Source organism: Diospyros lotus, chromosome 10, assembly GCF_014633365.1.
Source record: "Diospyros lotus cultivar Yz01 chromosome 10, ASM1463336v1, whole genome shotgun sequence".
Taxonomy (NCBI): Eukaryota; Viridiplantae; Streptophyta; class Magnoliopsida; order Ericales; family Ebenaceae; genus Diospyros; species Diospyros lotus.
Window position 1 is genome coordinate 7,705,398 of NC_068347.1, and position 21,303 is coordinate 7,726,700.

The 21,303-nt window shown below is 35.7% G+C and overlaps 1 protein-coding gene across 2 annotated transcripts in view; it reads right to left on the reverse strand.

Annotated features, from left to right (window-relative positions):
* Positions 1-17,946, reverse strand: part of LOC127810833 (putative callose synthase 8) — a 71,891-nt gene extending 53,945 nt beyond the window's left edge. For both annotated transcript variants that reach the window (XM_052350397.1, XM_052350398.1), the window contains exons 1-14: positions 17,514-17,946; positions 16,702-16,802; positions 15,631-15,752; positions 15,439-15,520; positions 15,240-15,353; positions 14,870-14,989; positions 14,544-14,636; positions 14,368-14,459; positions 13,997-14,123; positions 11,559-11,696; positions 11,301-11,377; positions 11,044-11,188; positions 2,695-2,820; positions 2,489-2,606 (exon numbers count right to left, since the gene is read on the reverse strand). In XM_052350397.1, coding sequence (XP_052206357.1) covers positions 2,489-2,606; positions 2,695-2,820; positions 11,044-11,188; positions 11,301-11,377; positions 11,559-11,696; positions 13,997-14,123; positions 14,368-14,459; positions 14,544-14,636; positions 14,870-14,989; positions 15,240-15,353; positions 15,439-15,520; positions 15,631-15,752; positions 16,702-16,802; positions 17,514-17,748 — 1,690 coding nt within the window. In that variant the 5' untranslated portion in view covers positions 17,749-17,946. The remainder of the gene's footprint in view (positions 1-2,488; positions 2,607-2,694; positions 2,821-11,043; positions 11,189-11,300; positions 11,378-11,558; positions 11,697-13,996; positions 14,124-14,367; positions 14,460-14,543; positions 14,637-14,869; positions 14,990-15,239; positions 15,354-15,438; positions 15,521-15,630; positions 15,753-16,701; positions 16,803-17,513) is intronic.
* Positions 17,947-21,303: the final 3,357 nt, after the last annotated feature.

Below are 21,303 nucleotides of genomic sequence, written 5' to 3' on the forward strand. Positions count from 1 at the left end.
ATGCATAATCTTTAAGTAAAAATACTGAATACATCCTTGGTACACAGAAATCTTAGGTTATCAATGCTCAAGACAGAAATAGCAATACGATATATCTCCATGACATCACATGCAAATATCAGCACAATAAAGCTCATAACTTCCTTTCAGGCATGCTCCTCATTGGCCAATCTCTCTACAAAAGGTGAGATAATAAAGGATTGAACTTCACAAGCTCAATAAGATCACATGTAATGCATGATCATGATGAGTATCCAACAATGTCTCAAAATAAGTTTCTTTCCTCTACTTGGGTACCCACAACATGCAAGGAAAAGGCCAGTTCCCCCTTTTGGAATGGCTAGCTCTCCCTTAGCTCACTCAGATCAAGGTCAGCCACTACCTTATCACATCCCCTTGGTTTTCCACATTTCAACACAAAATGGCGTGCATGTAGCATGTGATGCTCAATATACACATATCAATCCACATGTGTGACTCATGCCGGCACATTCACATGCATGCCAACATGTTTACGTGTCAATACACAAAGTGAAATACAAAGCAAGTGATATTACCTCAAGTATTACCAGATGGAGGATGCTCAAAGTTTCTCACAAGCACCAAAGCTACACTTCTACTCACAAATAGCAGAAGTCTTGAACTCTGTTCTGTTTTTCTCTAACTAAAACACTGCCTCTTCTCTCAAGATTGTAAGAATGCTGAAAAACTAGTTCAGCCATTCAAATTACCCTTTTCATACTCAAACTAAGCTTCCCTTGGGCAGATGAAGAGCCCCAAACACATACTGGTTGCTGCTCTTCCCCTATACAGAAAATCCATTGCACACTCTACTATACAGATGAACCTCTCTCTTTACAGCCTACATGCAAGACATGAAATCCCAATGCCACATCATTTAAACACCTGACCCACAGCCAACACATATCTGATCCTGCAAAAGTTGTCTACAAAAAGGATCATATGTATGGGATGATGATTTAGGACACGCATATGAGTACAAACATTCATCTTTTAAGTCCTCCAAAATCAGTCCCAAAATCAGCCAAAGTTCAACTCCCAAAAATCTGTCAAACCAACCTAGCTAGTCGATCCCCAATCAACTATCATATCAGCTATTTACTTCCCTTGGGCTCAAGGGATACTCACAGTCGAATGACCACTTAGAAGTGAATCTCTCTTGCATTTTGTTTTCCACAGTTGATTCCTCAATCCTGTTGCTTGGCTGTTGGCTCCACACATCCGTAGTCAATCCAAAAGCCAACTGCTCCCTTAACTATTGTCACACAGTGACTCAGACCTTTACTGTAATTCAGGTCAAACATTTCATTCCCTTACGTGAGCATAGAATGCATGTCCTACTACCCCAATCTCACTCTTGAGACTAATTGACGGGTAGTTGCAGACCTGATCATGGTAGTGTTTTTGCATCTTACAATGAGACAAAATTATGATCAAAAGTGTGATTTATGGCCTAGCTAGGACCTAGGGGGCTAGAAGTCGTAATAGTGCTAGGATCCATATGACATTACTTAGCTAGGGTCCGTATGACATTACTTAGTTTTACAGGTCCAAAACTAATTTGATCTAACACTTGGATAAGGTTTCCTGTGTTACAAATGCAACATGCAAGGTTAGAGTAGTTTAATAATAATATAATTCAGTCACTTTTAGTGTCAACCTCATGGAGAATGAAACATTGCAACCATATCAATGAAAAAAGAAACAGTACTTCGTTCATTGATTAGAACTTCTGTGCCATGTTACAACCTCATGTGTGTACAAGATGAAACACCTTGTTCTTTATTGTCATGGTTCTTCAAAAGATGATTGTGATCCCAAGGAACATTTGCTTTAACCTACCTGGGTGATTAATATAGCCCATATGGAGTGAGAGATGGACAGATTCAACAGAAAGAAGCAGACAAAGAATAGCAAGCTTTTAATGTAGCGTTATTGTAGCAGTTATTCTAGAACCACTTATAATCTGGTAGCTAGTACTTAAGAGGAGTGTCCACATGCATGAGGAATGTGGCACCTAGTACTTATTAGAATATTTTTGCCTCTTATTAAGTATTTGTGGTACCAAGCAAGAACATAAAAGTTAACAATAGGACCTGTTTAGAAGTGTGTTAAATAAGTGCTGGAGGTTCCTGAAGTGTGTTGATGCACAAGTTTGACATGTATACTTCACCTTATGAGAATCTAAAGAGTCACTTTATAGCGAACACCTTTGAAAATCTAAAAGAATAATATTTTGTATGTTTCATGTCCTTGGACAGGGGATTAGATGAATTTGATGCTTGATACTTGGATCTATAGCATGGTTACCATAATAAAAGACTCCTAAAGAAACTTCCCTTGTTTTTTCATGTATTCATGTTTAGTGTAGTTGATAGTTAATATTTGTTGCATGAAGTTGTTAAAAACTTATCAAAAGTACTTTGTCATATTGGGGCAATGACATTGCATTTCCCTTTGAACATACCTTGTACAAGTTTAAGAAGTGCTGATGTAACGAAGATGCTCATAACATCCTCAAGTATCACTGCATCAAAAACTTGCAATGGAGATTCAAGATTGTGAGACGCCATAATGATCATTGCCTAGGACGCAAAAGAAAACCATTTAGCAATGTGCCAAAATTTATAGAATATAGAAGCATAAGTTAAACACATTTGCTAGTTTAGACACCTGAAGAGATAAGATAGAAAAGCTCCACAATCTATCAAAGCTCCGGAAAATCTGCCAATATGATCTGATCTCAACAAAATTGGTCTTCCCTAACCATTTTTGCTCATTTTTTTCATGAGTAGCAACCTGAAAATCACAAAACAGTTGGATGAAAAGTTTTGGCCACAAAAACTTAACAAAAAACAAATCATGGGCCAGAAATTGGTAAGCTCTTAGTGTGAATATGAGGGTATTGTGTTGAAAAACAGAAGATTTGACAGTAAAGAACAGCCCACTAGAATATTCTGCCAGCTCATTCCAATAGCTGGCAGATTTATTTGATTAGATTGATTGGATATAGGAAATTCTGCAGCAGCTCCTTGATTCCAATTTCCTATTGCAGAAATATCCATTGTACAGATATTGTTTCTTTTTTCTGTCAGTTTCCTTTCCTTAGTTTCCTTTTGTACAGTTTCCTTAGAAGCTTGTTGACTTTGTTGTTAATTTCCTTGTAGAGGTTCTAGGATCAACCATAAAATCCCCTTGTAAAGTTATTCTCTATATGAGAGAGAGAATTAGAAATTTACTACAATTTGGCTTATATTTTTGACAGCTTATAAGCTGTCTCAGAAAAGCTCTTGTTAACCAAGTAAAGACCAAAATGCCCTCCTTAAAATCTAAAACCTTACAGCTTATAAGCTCCTATAATTTAAGCTAAGCCAAACACCCTCTATGTCTTCTGTGATAAATTCTATGCAGATTTTGGACAGAAAGATTGAACTCAAATGAAACTGTTCAACATCCTTTGAACCATGAAATGTCTAGTATTTACTGCTGCTTGATCACCAGAAAAAAAAAAAAAAAAAATGAGAAAGAAAGTCACAAAATACTGAACAGAAAAAGCAGGGAAGAAACAACAAAAGTGTAGCTGACAGATCATTTGGAGATTCCAGGTATTAAAAGGTCAACCATGGAAGAGTTAGCTAAATCCTATTCTCTGCGTTGTATCCACAATCAAGAATAACTAGGAAACTCCCATTACTTTCATTTTTCCCTAAGATGAAACTATTTTAAGTCTAAGTCCAAATATGCAGACATTTTTCTATAAAATAACTGTGTTCGATAAACTGTGGTCATAGATTAACCCCTGTAATACTTAGTATTAAAGGTATTACTCCTTATCACAGCAGGTCCCAAGCCTAGATGACAAAGAAGGATCACATTCAGTAGCTAGCAACCAACGTAAACATTATTAAATCTCTTTATCATGGATTCTAGACAAAAGATTATTTAGTTGGGGTGTAACCCTCCTAACACTATATTTCCCAATTACAATTAAAATGCCAAAATGCATTGCTAAATTTGCAAGGGTTCTCACATTTTTATGGAACAATGACAGTAAAGAAGTTAGTACAAGACCAAAGACTGGATTGGAGCATGGAACATTGAAACCTTAACAGGAAAATTTGTAGAGGTGTCGGATATGATAATTACTCGAAGAATCAGAATCATTAGCCTCTAGGAGATGAGATGGGTTAGTAAGAAAGTTAAAATGCTAAGTTAGGGTATAAATTATGGTACATAATGAAGAAACATACAAGAAATTCAGTGAAGACTATTATGGATAAGGCTTTAAAGGATGAGACAATAGATATAAAGAGGTTGGGGAGATAGGATTATCACAAGTAAAGTTATTCTATGAGAAAACACTATGAATATTATCAGTGTATATACACCACAAGTTGGATTGAGAGAATTGATTAAGGGAAAATTTTAGGAGTTAGAGAGATTGTTGCAAGAAAAATATACAGAGGAGAGAAGATCATTGTACGAGGTGACCTGAATGGTCATTTGGGTAGAGACGTGAATAGGTAAAGATATGTGAATGGAGGTTATGGCTTTGGAGAAAGAAATAATGAGGGAAAAGCTATTTTGGATTTTTTCATACATAAGATTTTAAATAGCAAATAATATCTTCAAGAAATGAGATTAACATCTGATCACATATAAAAGGGGCTTATGAACTACCCAAATTGACTTCTTTCTTACAAGACAAAAAGATTGCTTGTCTTGTAAGAATTGTGAGCTATACTAGGAGAGTACTTACCACTCGACATAGACTTAATTTCCCTGACTTCCATATCAAAAATTGATGAAGCATGATAAAAGGCAAAGTTTAGGAATCAAATAGTGGAATTTAAAAGGCAAAAAAGTTATTCTTAAAGAAAAAGTGCATGGAAAAAAAGTTGTGGAAGGCGAAGCAAATCTAATATGGATTGGGATGGCTATTACAATTTGAAAAACAACTACACACAAACTGCTCTAGGAGAGTCAAAAGGAAAAGCTCCAAACAAAAAGGAGTCATGGTGGTGGAGTGAGTAGATACAAGAAAAAATAAAATATGAGTGAAATTGCAATAAGACTTTTTGTGCACCATCTTTGTTCACAACTCCAGTCCTACTGAAGGAAAACTTGATTCGAGAGCTAATAAATGCATCTTTCTTGGCTACTCAACTACTCAAAAAGGGTACAAATGTTATTACCCTACTTCCAGATGCTTCTACATCTCCTATGATACCACCTTTTGGAAAATCAACCAAATCAACCCTTTTTCCCCAATGTTTCTCTTCAGGGGGAGATCTCAACCGAAGAAAATCATTGGGATCCATCTATTTATCTTCTAATATCTCTTTTGCTGCCTATCCCAACACCCCAAGTGTTGTAACATAGCCTTCGCGAGGTTTCCTTTGGAGGGCCTCTAGGGTAGTTCCCCTAGAGAAGTCAGCCTAGGTCTGGGAGAATGCCTTCTCCCTGAAGGGTCTTCGGGGGCCTTATTCCCTGAAGACCAGAACAACCTTCCAAAGACCCTTTGGGGACTAGCTTCCCAAGAGGCTTAGGCAACTTTCTAAAGACCCTTTGGGGACTAGCTTCCCAAGAGGCTTAGGTAACTTTCTAAAGACCCTTTGGGGACTAGCTTCCCAAGAGGCTTAGACATTCTTCTGAAGACCTTTCAGGGATTAACTTCTCCGAAGGCTTGGTCCTCCCGAAGCCTAACCTAGGGACCCTCATCCAATGTTACATGCCGTCGTGCATGTGTGACAAGTGTCCTATCCTGCTATGTGTCCCAGTCCTTCGAGGGGTATAAATACCCCCTGACCCCTCATATTCCAGATCCTTCTAGCGAATCTAAAGACATCTCTCTGACTCCTCCACACATACTCTTCCGAAGACCTTTCACTTTTCGAGAAACGCCATTTGACATTAATTTGCATTGCACCTGCACCCTTCCATAGCATAACCATGTTTGACTTAGGCATCGAAAGGCCCGCGTGGGAGAGGTCTCGTGTGGCTTTTTTGATTGTCCACTGTCTTGTAGGTCAAAAGACCTGAAACTCTCCTGAAGACCCCTTTGAAACACCCTTCCGCAACTCCTTCGGAAAACCCTTCCATAGCTTCTCACACCCGAAGACCCTTATCCTTCCAGAACCATCCTTTCGCAGGTACTCCTTCGGGTGACCCCTTTCAAGCAAAGCTTGTTCTTCTACCTAGCCCTGCCAACTTTCTGTTGAGCTTCCCAAAAACAAACAAGTTTCAATTGTTGTATTATGGAAACAACACCAAGACCTCTCTAACCAACAAATTGAACCTTAAGACCAGACTAGTGACTAGTCAAGGGGGAGAATTTGAGGGGAAAAAAACCCAAGAGGAACTTATAGTTTACTCTAAAAGACCATGAGTTCCTTTGCAAAGAAAACCACTAGATCCGGAGCCAAATCCAGTGGAAGATACACAGTTTGGGAAAGATAAGTGTACAATTGATGATCTTGATGTGCCTATTGCCCTTAGGAAAGGAGAAAGATCTTGCACCCAACACCCCATATCTAGTTGTCTTACTTATACTAAACTCTCTTCAAAGTACAAGGAATTTACTTCAAAACTTGATCATGTGGAGATCCCTAATAATGTGTATGAATCTCTCCAAGATCAAAAGTGGAGAACAACTGTAATGGAGGAAATGACAACATTGAATGAGAACAAACTTGGGATATTGTAACTCTTCCTAAAGGAAATAAGGTTGTGGGGTGTAAATGGATCTTTACCAAAAACTAAATGCTGATGAGAATATAGACAGATATAAGGCAAGACTAGTTGCTCAGAGGTACACTCAAACTTATGTATATACTATGAGGAAACCTTTGCTCCTATTGCCAAGATGAATTCCATTAGAGTTCTTATTTCTCTTGCTGCCAATCTGGACTAGGATCTACACCAGATGAATGTAAAGAATGCATTCTTGAATGGAAGCTTGGAAAAAAGGTATATATGAAACTTCCTCCTGGGTTCGAAAAGGATAGAGCAGACATGGTATGTAAATTGAAAAAAATCCTTATATAGACTAAAGCAATCCCCCAAAGTGTGGTTTACTCGATTTAGTACAACTATGAAGCAGTTCGGTTACACTCAAAATTAGGCTAACCATACTCTCTTTGTGAAGAAGTCTAAGGATGAGAATAGTCTATGTAGATGATATGGTTATTACTGATGGTAACACACAAGAAATATCAGATTCAAAGATCAATTGCAAGTAGAATTCAAAGTAAAAAACCTTGGGCGCCTATAATACTTTCTTGGAATAGAAATTGCTAGGAGTAAGGAAATTTTTATTTCCCAAAGGAAGTACACTCTTGATCTACCGAAAGAGACAAAGAAGTTGGGGTATAGACCTACAGGGACACCCCTAGACCGAAATTGGAAGCACAAAATTATCGAAGAGGATCCACTAGTTGAAAGAAAGAGATATCAACACCTAGTGGGGAAGTTGATCTTCTTATCTCTCACCAGACTCGATATTGCTAGTATCAATGTGGTAAGTCAATTCATGCATGCTCCCACAAAGAGACATTTAGAAGTAGTGAGTCAGATTCTTTGCTACCTAAAGAGTACTCAAGGGAAAGGTTTACTATTTAGGAAAAATGACCACCAAAGTGTTGAGTGCTATGTAGATATAGATCGGCAGGCATAGTTGAAAACACAAAATTCACTACTAGGTATTGCACAAAAGTATGGAGAAATGTGGTGACCTGAAGAAACAAGAAATAGACAATCGTTGCAAGAAGTAGTGCTAAGGCTGAATATAGGGCAATTGCTCAAGGAGTGTGTGAATTAATCTAGATTAGTAGGTTATTATAAGACCCATCTATTCCAATGGAAGAATGTATGAAGCTATATAGTGATAGCAAATTTTCCATCAACATAGTTCATTGATGAGAATCATGGAGGGTCGACCAATAATGACGCAATCAGATCAGTCAACCCAGTCAACCATGTTGGAATTGGATAAATAATATGTGTTTTCCAAACAGAAACGAGCTACTGAGCAGAACTCATGAGCTAAAGCTCTTGATCCCATTCGTTTTTTAGCCAAATTCTATCGTTTAGGGTGTCAAATTGGTACTTTAATTATTCTGGTGGAAAATTTGTTATTTTCCTAGATTTTCAAATTTTAGTTTCCTTTTTAGTTTAGAAGTATAATTGTATGATTTTTAATTCCTTTTTGACAAGGATTCTTATTTAACTATGTTTAGTTTTATTATTCCAACTTATAGTTGGATTGGGCTAGTTTTATTATTCCCACCTATAGTTGGATTGGGCTAACTAAAACCCATAAAGTTTACAATTAGGTTTAGGATTTTTTTTAGTTTCCAAGTAGAATTAGGATTTAATTATTTTTGCCTATTTAAAGGCTTTTCCATTGTAAACATTGAAAGGAGGAGATTATGAATTGAATTTGAGAGATTTCTCTTTTCTATCTTGTTCTTCAATGAACAAAACTTTGAACTTATCAAATGAATGATTTCTTTGTGGCGTTCAAAAACCTAAACTTATCAAAGATCTGGGCAGTCTTTGTGGCGTTCAACAACATAATCATTGGTTCTTGTTTTCGCTTATCAACGGGTCTAAATTTTCGCTTATCAACGGGTTGAGAATTCTTTGCTTTATATCTGATTTTAGCTTTTCTGGGGTTCATTTTAATCTTCTATGGATTTCTTTGGCTTCGTTCCATCGCGGGTTCACATAAGTTGGTATCAGAGCACCGGATTTCACATCATTCATAATCCTATTCAACACAATAGGATGAAGCATTTGAGGATTGACAAAAACTTCATCAAGTTAGAATTTGACAACAGGGACGTTCACCTCGCATTTTGTGCCAATAAAGTTGCAAGAGGCTTACCTTCTTGCAAAAGCCCTGTTGAAATTAGACTTTGAGTCAAATGTTAGCAAGCTAAGAATGATATATACCTATTCACCAGCTTAAAGGGGAATGTTGGAAGATCGGGAGATTCAAATTAAAATCAGATAAGGAAGATTGCTTCTGTCTCCTTTTTTAGCATTTCCTTTCTACAATTTGTTTCCTCTTTTCTATCATTTCCTAGTTTAGAGATTGAGGAGTCAATTGTTTCCAAATTAACTCCTCAATCGTTGTTTCTCTTTGTTTATATATTGTATTTCAATCCTATGAATAAATTTTTTGGTGGAATCATTTACAATATAGTCTATGACTTCAGATTAATGTGTTACTACTGTGTGTTGATGACATCATTGTCATCAGGCATGAAGAAGAGGAGAAAAAGAGATTGAAAGCCTAACTAGCCCAAGAGTATAAAATCAAAGAATCGTGAAAGCTAAGATACATTCTTGGGATTGAAGTAGCATATTCTAGACAAGAAATATTTTTGTATCTTAATGGAAGTATGTACTAGACTTGCTTAAGAAACGGGTACTCTAGGAAGTAAGGCTTCGAATACTACTAATAATCCAAATCACATGTTAGACCAAGAAGATAAGGGAAGAGTAGTTGATAAGGGACGTTACCAAAGGTTGGTTGGGAAGTGAACAAATTCGGTCCCTAGAGTAGGGAACCCCGAACTTAAGCCGAGTTTTGATCGATGAACTCGCTTCTATTGATTCAATAGATAGGAAACCTATTTATACAAGTTTCTATGTAATCTAATCCTAGAATTTAGGAACTAGTATACAACAGAAAAATAAGATAAGAAAACTTCTATCTACTCCTATTATTTTTCCTGAATTTTAGGAACTTATCTAGCTGCATCTTTATCTCCTTTCTTTGATCTGCTGGAGGCTTATCTGCTGTGCATCAGCTTCTTATCTGCTTCTGTGACTTCTTCATAAGCTAGGACTCTCTCTCCAACAGGAAGTTAATCTACCTTTTACATACTTGGCTTGACATAGCCTATGCAGTGAGTGTGGTCAACCAACATGTGCATGATCCAAGAGAGGAACATCTATAGTCAATTCAAAGTATTCTCCATTACTTGAAGGCTACTCCTAGAAGAGGAATTTTGTTTTGAAAAGGGAACGATTTGCTAGTAGAAGCACACACCGATGTTGATTATGTAGGATCCCTAGCAGACAGGAGGTCTACTTCTAGCTATTGTATCTTTATAGTTGGAAATCTTGTTACTTAGAGAAGCAAGAAACAAAGTATTATGACAAGATCAACTACTGAAGTAGAATTTTGAGCCATGGCACATGGGATTTGTGAGATTCTATGGCCTAGGATTTTTATAAAGGATTTAAGAATTGAAATAAGTGGATTGATGAGATTATATTGTGACAACAAGTCAACTATTAACATAGCCCATAGCCCATAATCCAGTCCAAAATGATCGTATCAAACATATTGAGGTTGATATACATTTTATCATGGAGAAGTTGGATAGTGAACTTATCACGACTCCCTATATGTCATTAGGGAATCAACTAGTGGATATTCTATCTAAAGGGCCACCTACTTCAAGATTTTAAGAAATCACAAGTAAGTTGGGAATGAAAGACATTCATTCACCAACTTACAGGGCAGTGTTAAAATTCCTAAAATTATTTCTTGATTTCCCATTATAAATTTAGAAATAACTTTAGTTTAGGAATCTAATTAGAATCTCTTCCATATTTAGAATAGATCTTCTTCAATATAATGTATAGATCTCTTGTTAATGAAAGTAGAAGAAATTTTTTTACTGAGAAATTATTCATATTCATAATAAATTCAGGCAAAATGACTTCTAAGTGCTTTCATGTATAATATATTAATGCAATGCAGGTGTATGTATAAACAAACCTATACACATTCAGCATAGACACAAACTTTCCAGGACATACCATAAGATCAATTGGAAGGTTCTAATGGTCTCTTATTAACAATTGAGATATACCACAAATCAATTATCCAAAATCATGGCAATCCATGAGATAATCCTACATAGCCTCATCACATGTATATAAATACAGAGACATTTACAGAATAATATAGGACAAATGTATGTGTGGCAGAGCATACTGTACCTCGTCTTGATTTTCATTTTGTTCCGTGCCTCTTTCTTGAATAATCTTAAGTGGTTTCTGAGCATTTCTCATCTTTGAATCATGTGCACAAAAGAAATTATGGTCCAGATTCATGGGCCATCCTATTTCAAAACAATCAGAAGACCTGCAGATCCATGAGATGCAGCACACATCTTAAAAAGTGTAATTTCCCCAGCAGATTGCTTATGACTACAAGCAAACAGAAGTAAACATGGAACTAGAATTACAACTCTAACCAGAAGTATTCATTCAAATCGTCATAGTTTCTCCAAGAAGAATGATTGGCTGTCCCATTTTTGTTCTTCATAGCTTCCTTCAACAAGTAAACATGAAAAGGATGAAAGAAGTTAGTTGAAAGAAATATACATAAATAGGATGTGGTTAGACTTAGTGATGGTTGGACTTGGGGAGTTAGAATTCCTGTAGCCAACCCCACCTAGTGGGATTATGGCTTGTGATTGTTGTTGAAAGATGTGGTTAGGCTCTTGAAGTACCTGACATATAACCTTGTAAATTGGGGTAACTACATAATTAAGAAAAGCTTCAGATTCTCCTCCATATGCTGGCAAAACTCTTTCCCCTGTAGTCATGCTAACAGCACCAATCAACATACCATGCATTTCATATGCCATCTGGAAGAGAAAACCAACCAAAATAAAATCTTAAAGAAATTCTCAATATCAGTCTGAAAATTTCTGTAAAATACGGAAAATGCATAAAAGCATAAGATGTATTTTGATGAATATATGTTTCATCACTTATCGGAGATGTTGAGTTGTAGTTGTCTCTGTTTATGCATTTCCCAAGCTACTTGCCTTTATTTTTTTGGGTATAATATATGCCATATTCAAGTATACATTGACACCTTAATAGGGCAACCCCTTTTATCATGTCTGAGTCATGGTGCAAATAAATCCTCACAACCTAGTTGAAATTGGACCCACAAGAGATAATGTGATAATTCATATAATTTGGGAATTAAAAACTTCATAATCATTTCCTTTCTTCCTGAGATATTTTCAATTATATAGAAACCTTATTTACTTTATGTAAAGATGGAAAGAAGTTAAAGGCTTTGTTTTCCCTGTTAAATAAGTAATCAGGGATTTTCTTAAGAACATCAAGACATAACACCAATCTACGTGGCAGGACAAAGACATAACAAGAGGTCAACCAACAGAATAATATGCTCCCTTAGGCCTCTCACAGTTTTCACAAAGTAATAATAATAACAATATCCTGGCTTAGGATTAAGAAAATCCAATCTACAACTGCACAAAATATGAGCAGAAACTACTCTTCAGTCTATCCACAGCTGCTCAACACCCATAAAAATTCTATTCCTTTCTTCCAACTACTAGCCACACCATGCAAAAAAGGGAAAAGAACCCAGCCTCCCTCAATCTCTTCCGACCCCAGCTACCAACCAAATATGAACTGTACAGAAACCATTCAAAGAAGAGCAATCCAGAAACAGTTAAAATAAGATTAAGAACTCCTCGTAACTGCACAATGAACAAGAAAATGAGACACAAAAGTTACCACTTCGTTTGCATAAGCAGCACCAAGTTTACAAAAATCTGAAGCCAACAGCTAGAGGGTCAGCTCAGGTAGAGATGCAGCTAGTCTAAAAAACAGTCAAGAGGCCTCAGTAACAGCTTATGGGTTTGTGGATAGGTTTTCTGTCCAGGTACTCAAGGACATTGAATCAGGGCCCAGATTGAAGAATTTAATTAGGGGTTTATGTCCTTCTCAATAGCCAACTCCACCTATTGATATTAAAGCTTGTGATTATTGTTGTTTCTCTCCTTCTCGAGGTTCTCCAACCATTGTTGGCATTGTAGGGGAGTATAGCCTTCTCCTCCAGTTCAATTATAAGTGGTGAGCAACAAATCGACTTGGGTCTCTGAGGAAAAGGATCAAGCAGATGAGGAGGATGGTGGAGAGGTATTCTGGAGTGAGTAACAAAAGGAAATGAAATGTTTCTCAAGCTGACAACTTTTGGCAGTATAGAAGGCAATATGTGGTCTAACAGGTTGCCTTTGAAGTTGCTTGATGACTGATATGTGTGACTGCAAAGTTTTTATCTAACAAGCATCCCTTCCACGGTTACCTCTGTTAGAGAATGTGGGAAGTGGGATGCTGATAGCAGTTTCAGAAATTAAATTCTTAGATTCTGTTTTTCATTGCATAGTCTTAAGGCTACTTGGGGGTGTTTAAATTCTTAGCCTCTGTTTTTCATTGCTTAGGTTGTAAGGCTACTTGGGAGCTGTTATGCTTTAGCTAATAAAGCTAGAAGGGAAGTCTAAAATCCATTTGGAGGTCTAAAATCCATGACACAAAGTTTTGTTGTTGTTGTTGTATTGTTCTCCTCATCTAGTTATAAAATACAAATGAACACACAAGAATTCAAAGGCCAATAACTTATTATGGACATGTAATTGGCAAGAGAATGGGGTTTCTAACCCTCTAAAAGCTCATGAGAACATAAGGAACTATAGAAATCTGAGCATGCATTCTCTAATGCTGGTGCAACAAAATCCTGACAGCGTCTTCATATAGATTTTGTCTTCCCTATTTAGAAATAAATCCTTACTTTGTTGGCTAAATGGAGATTATCTATTCCCTAAACTTTTCTCAAAATAATATGCTTGTGCATTCATAATGTCAATTGACTTTCAAAAGTCACATTGATAATACAAATCCATGTAAAAGAACAATGTAGCAAAATTTTACACTAGATGCACTTCCCAACGCAACCCTCTTCCAACAACACCTTCATATGGTGGTAAATGACGATAATTGATATGCTTGTGTGGTATTAAAAGAACAAAGTTCAAAAGTTATTAACACAAATCTAAGTGACACGGGGTTAAAGAAACCAAGACTCCATCATGAGGGAAGAATAAATAGCAACACAGTATCACCTTACATGGTGAAAAACATAACAAAGGCACTCTGGCATAAACCGTAAGTTTGCAGCCTCCCCCCATATAAGAAGATAGAGTCCTAGGTAGAGAAGCTTGTACTGTTGGGACTCTTGTTTCAGATATGGCAACCTACACAGTGGAGAGAAATATGAGAACATAATTGCTGTGGCGAAAAAGTATTTGACAGTCCTTAACAAAGCAGAAAGAGGAAAAAGGCAAAATAATCATATATGGGAGGAGTCAGAAAGGGGTTAATAGAACAAGTTTGTCTGACAAAACAAAACCATCAATGGTTGAAAATTCTCATTGAATAGAACTGGAGCTATTTCTAACCAGAAGGACAGGATAGGAAGTATTAGATTATTGATCTTACCGAATGCTGCTTTTGTTCCCCAAAAATTTGCACCAATTTGTGTAATTTTTAAAAAAATTCTTCATCAATTCGTTGACAGCTGCATCCGATAACTAACACCACAAAAGAAATTAAATTTCAACTTTAAAGACAGATCATTCAAAGGAAAAAGAAAAAGTGAGGAATTTCATGAATACCTTTGACATATTTTGCAGCTTAGGACTTTGCCGAATATGAGCGTTAGCAAGGAGTAAAATTAGATGCTCCTTCTGATTGGCAACATTTCCTTTCTGAGGTGAGACATTCAATATAAATAGAATAAGAAATCCTCTATTACCCTCCAAAAAGGAAACGAGAGAGAGAGAGAGAGAGAGCAAAATAAAAAAAAAAAAATCCTAAAAAATATCTGAAAAGCCTATAAAAATGAAAACCCACATTTCTGCATCCAAGACTATTCATCATGTAATCTTTATTTACACTCTTTACAGAAGGTAAATAGTAAGAAAATATTAGATGCTATCACCTGAAAACCAAAGCAAAACTGGAGCCAGTCAAACATATCCATGTAAGGTGCACTTTTCTGGAAGTCTGCAAGGAAAGGTAAACCACGAACATTGCGAACAGCATCAACCGCAGCTTTAATCTGTAGCATTATAATAGTTTATTAACAAACTTATTCCATTCTATCCCATTTTGGGTGTGCTGCAGAGAACACGTTGTTATCACTTAACACAGTGAATAGGCCCCAAATATGTGCCACTTGACAGCATACTACTCTTTCAACTTCAGCAATCAGGAGCTTAATAACTTAAGGGAACCAGTTACTTTTGTAGCATTTTGAAAGCAACTATTGAGAGGGAGAAGGACTCAAAAGTTTATCTGCAACATCACACCTCAGGGAGTTGCATTATTGCTTGATGAACACCTCCTTGCTCAAGTGGAAGAATATTGTAATTGTATGGCACAAATACTGATTTTGCATTGTTGTCGTCCCTATCAGGAGGGGCCTATTAAGTAAAAAGCAAAGAAGGATGAGGGATTAATGAATGAAAAAGAGCCAACAAGGAAAACTAAAAGGGAAGAAGAACATACCTGCAAACCAGCTGCTTTGCAAACTGTTGTTAATACCTCAAACAGAACTGAAGCAATTGTCCGGGCCTTAGTTAACTTCTCTCTGTCAAAATACACTTTGAGATTTTTTTCCCTTTTCCCCACTAGGTTTGCTACAACTATACAGATTGAAATGAAAAACAATATAATTTCTTGAAGAATGAAACCAATCACCTGTTTTTAAGATTATTCTCTCCCCCATATATAATAATGTATTCTTTGTACTTGTGATAAACACGTCTGAGTTCACGTATGACACTCTCTTCTTTCCTTCCTTTGATATTAACTTCTTCATCCTGTAATAAGCAAAGCAGTAGGATAGCAGAGACATTGAGGAAGCTACAAGGGAAAGTAACAAAAAGAAATCTCAGCTTTTACTCCTTGTACTCAAGAAGGTACCAAAGTAATTGGCAGTCATGAAAATACTTGGCATTCTAAACCTTTATCTAAAATGGTGATTAATGAGAATGTGTTGTGATTAGATAATCTGATTCTACTATCCATAATCATATCTGGATGAAGTTTTCATGATTAAAGATATCATGTCAAGAACATTGTATGATTTTCTAGAAAGAAATAAGCTTTGTTCTGTTAGTTTTGAGACAGACATCGAAAGAGGCTAAATCCCTGGCAACAATTCAGAGCATACACCATCCAGTTCTTGCCAAGAAATTTATTCTACTACCAACTTCAGGTGAACTTTGTCAGTTAAAAAATTACCTGGTTGAAGTAGATGAGGCTTACATTGAATAGAAAAATATCAAGAATAAGGATATGCACAGAGAGTCATGCTTCAGCTTTTAAAAATAACTATGATAATCTGAAACTATATTAGTTCTGTAAAATCAAGAGAATTTAGCAAGATATGGGTATATATCAATGTCATTCAATGTGGAAAGCAAGCTATAACAAGAATTATTTTGCAACCAATTTACCAACTTAATTATTGTGTTATGAAAGAGCTTATATCGAATGACTACATGTACCAATGACCTAAGTGTCAAATGATGGCAACACATGCATTAACAATGCTAACAAACCTCAGAAAATAAAACTACATCAAAGTTCTAGACTTCTAGTGTCAGAATTGGAATAGAATTGGAAATGGCATATTTCACATTTCTGGTCCCTTCAAAGGGTCTTTTAGTACAAATTTTTCCTGGCACAAGCAAGAAACCAGAGCATTGAAGGACAACTTCATTGTGCTTAACTGCTTATATATGAGGACTCAGTTTGAGTAAATACCTGTTCAAGTCTCTGAAGAAGAGAAGTTTTGAATTGTCGCACTCCACGACCATTAGAGTTCCGATCCAAATTATGTGCCACTTCAAATGCATGAAAGCGGCCTGCTCATAAAACTCCCATTAAACACTGACCAAATACACCACACTTAAAAAGTAAATGTAATCCAAAACATCTAAGTTTTGCATATTCATATTGATATACTTTGACATCCTGCAACCATTTCTCACATCTCATTTCTCTTGTGCCCTGCTTCATCACTAAGAAATTATAGGAACATAAAATAAATCTCTGGTTCTTTCTTTTCACTGTTCAATCCAAGCCCAAAGAAAGGATAACTGAGAGAGAGAAAGAATAATGGAAAACAAAATGCTTCCACATCAAGGGGCTATAGTGACCTCCTTTGTCACCATTTTCAGACCATGAGCCCAAGCACAGATTTCCGTATCCTTACCTTATTTAACGTGTGTGGCTTGTAAATTATTATTGCAAAGAATTTTTACCTATTACACACCCGAATGTAGTGGCTACAAGTTTCCATCAGCAACAATATATATACACATATATATTGTTCTTATGCGTGCTTACTTTACCTAGCATGCATGGTTTGTGGGTTGTTATGCGTGCTCAATAAATTTACCCAACACACACCCAAAGAATAGTGGCTCCTAGTGTCCAACAACTAGATATATATATATATATATATTTAACCAGATGTTATCTCTCTCAGTAGAAAGCATCAACGCCTTGAATCCAAATAACCAGACCACTGTTCTCTAAAAAACCAATTCTACAAGGAACTATCCAATACATACATAGATAGGCAACACGAGGCTCTTCAACTTCGATAAAATTGGCAACCCGAAGAAACCTCTGAATCTCCGAAACCAATGTCACCGGCAGCTTCTCACTGTCGAAGGGCTCCGGACGCCCTGAAGTGATTGCCCTCGTAGAGGGCGTGGGGTTTCTACTGATATACCCTCTTCTGTTGTTACTACTGCTGCTGCTGCTGCTAGTGCCTTCATCTGCAAGAACGATTTCTGACGACATTGCTGGGAGCTCGAAGAAGGTGGGTCTGGAAAGCACCGATACATGGCTCTGTGATACGGCCGCATCTGGAATCTTATATGACGCATATGCATTGTTGTCAATACGATCTGCTTTAGGGGGATCTTTTTGGTTGAATGGAGAAAAGGAGGTGTGCGTGGAGCTTTAGCTTTTGCTTTTGCTTTTGATTTTGATGGAGTTTGTTTGTTGGGTCTGAATTAGCTTTCTCTTTGTAATCAGCCGTGCAGGGAGGAAGGAAGGAAGGAAGTTGAAAGAAAAAAGAAGGTGATAGGGGGCTTTGGATTGGAGCGTTGGCAGGCACTGGGAGAAGGCTAAAGTGTGAGAAGACCTAACAGAGCTTCTTTTGAATGAGTGCTGATTGGCGATCTGGAGAAAGGACCCCCCGACATGTCATCGTGTGATCTGAAAGTCAGTCCCGTCCTGTGTTTGCATGGCCCGAAAATTTATTTTATTCTGTTCTTACGTATATACGTTCCATTCCAAAAGTTGGTGGAACGCTATGAATTTCCCAATCTACCCTTAATATATCATTTTTTTTAAAAAAATAAAAACGAAAAATAATAGGATATAAAATAAAAATAATAAAAAGATACTTTAAAAAAAAGTAAGAATTGAAAGCACGAGCAAATGTGTAAATAAAAAAAATTTAGAGACTTTTTATAAGTATAATTTTAATATAAAAATAATTATTTAATTTAGAAATAAACATAAATTTTATAATACATTCAAACAAATAAAAAATAAATTCTATCATCTATGAAGAATAACTTACTAATTAAAAATAAATAATAAATTTAAAAAAAATTATAATAATTTTTTTCTATCTTTAACCTTTTCAGAAATGCATTTTCGATTTAAGGAAAACAATCTTAAAAGTTTTTAAAATTACGAAAATAGTCTAAATTTTTTTTTTTGATATTTTTCAACATTTTAATATATGAAATGTTTTCGAAACATCAAAATAATACCCTCAAAGTATTTTTGTGAATTATAACATTTCACAATTAAAAAATAGAATAAATATCGAAGTTGGACGGTCCAATGAATTAAACTCTCAATCTAGATATTCAGCCTAATTTTTTAATTAAATATATTTTTTATTTAAGATTAATTTTACAACTCAAGTATACATCAATGTTTTAGATACACGTATTAGTGGTGAGGTTAAATTTCTAAACGCATTAATTCATTATTTTAATCTAATCTTCTGGGAAAGTGTTTACTGTAAAGCAACCTTAAAGGAACCAGTTGTGGCTGTGGGGGCTAAAAACGTAAAAACAGATATAAAAATAATAAAGCTATTTCTTTATCAGTAAGTATAAGCTTTTTGTCTTGACTTGTTTGATGCTTCCCAACTCGACAATATGCATGTGAGTCATGCTATTTGTACAGAAAGTATATTATAAAAATATTTATAGGATAATAAAAATACTCATTTTGTTCTTATAATAAATGACTCAAATGCTCAATACCATCTCTCTCTCCCTCCATCTCTCTCTCGCTCTCCCTCTCACACCGTCGGCTCTAGCAACAAGGCGAGAAAACGGTGGCTGAGGCAACTCAATGAGGCGATGGGATGAGGTCGCAGAGGTTGCAACGGCGACCGGTGGTCAGTTGCAGCGGTGAGGGAAGGCAGGAGAGACATGGGAGAGAGGGAGAAGGGTATGGATAAAATATATCCCGATATATCATTTTTGTAAAACATTCTGTAAGGATGTTTATGTATAAATAGCATTTTCCATATGCATATATCACACCAAGTGCAAACAACTATCATGTTGGGTTTAAAATTAAGGGTATTTATTTAACCAATCATCCATCAAATTTAAAAAAATTAAAAAAAAAGAATACAATTATTTAGAGTCAAGTAAATTAAGGAAGATTTTGATATTTATTAATATAACTCGAACTTAGATTGGGTCGAAAAAAAAAGAGGGGGAGGGAACCAAATCGAACTAATAAGATCCCGAACCATGCTAACTCGCTCACATTAGTTAGTTCGGATGAATTTGTTTTTTGTTGGGGGTGAACAGTGTAAGGTTCATTCTTTGAGTTGTATTCTAACTTTGTTGCAGAGGGGAAAGCTAAAGGCAAAAGTTGTAAAGAAATGAAAAGAGAGAAGGAAAGGGTGGTCAATCTGCTAATTGGTCCTAACAAAGCAATGAGAGAGGGTAAGTGTTTGGACTTTGGAGCTAAGTGGGTATGGGCCATACTAAAGGTTACAAAATTCATACCATTATATAATTAATGTTATATATGGAAATGCAAAAGGCATGGGGACCCCTAAAGTGGCAGTCTTCCTTTTTTGGGTCAATTTCTTGCTTGTTAAGAATAGGTCATAGATATACATGCATGGTGCTACAACGATTGTAGTAAAGGAGTTGGTTAATTACATTGAAATAGTGCTAACAGTGCTGAATCTTCACGTCTTGGACAAATATAGGTTAGAAATTGTCAAGAATAACAGATTTGACGTGGCCACCACCTAAAGCCCAAAGTTTGTAGGCCATGAACCTCGCTATATGCTATGATGAATAAACCATCTAATAGAAAGATTAAACTCAAAAGTAGGGGAGTAGCTAGGATTTTGATTTAGTAGAGATAAATTTAAATATAAAAAATATAATTTTAAAAATAAAATAATAATAATAATATTAAAATACAAAAACTGTTTACAATTATTTTCTACGACTTTTCTTTGATAACATCGCATAATGATCTCATTATCAATTTTATTAATACATCGTTTTCAACATACATAACTAAACTATCATTCTTCCATTGGTCTTCAATCCTATTACGCAATCAATTCTTCACAATATTTATTGCAGAAAATACTCTTTCAACTGTAACAATAGCAACTGAAAGAATTAATGTCAAAGCCGCAAACTTATAAACTAATAGGTACACTATATTTTTATTCGTCACAATCAATTTCTGTGCAAGTTCACTGAATCCTGTAATTCTTCAAAATCTCTCTTATGATTCTCGAGAATCGAGTCTTAGGCCAATCCCACTTAATTTTTGGTCTATAAGTTAGGCTCCACTTATTTTTGACTCATAAAACAAGTTGTGTTCGATCTTAATTAATACGTCATAAGAGATCTTTTGTTAGATGAAGCCACATGGTACTTGTCTTTTTTTTTTTATTTAGCTAGTAACATAATTTTTCTTGCTATAATTACAAAATATTCTATACATCACTAATCTCCTTTTATCACTTTGAGTCTTTTTCTTGTTTTTGAGAAAGAGGTTTGTGACCATGTTAAAGGATAGATGTACCTCCCTCTTCTTGTGACTTCACCATAATCTGCTTCTTTATTGTCTATTTGAGATTCCATCTACAAGATAAAAAAAAAATCAATTATAAAGATAAAACTAAGAAAAGATATTATATTTTTAAATGTATAAAGTATAAACCAAAAACTCAAATCTACAACAAGAAACCCGTTGTAGCTAATTAAATCAATTTGATTCTAATTGTCAAAATTAAAAAGATTAAATAAAATTACAAATTTATAAAAAAAAAGATTATTT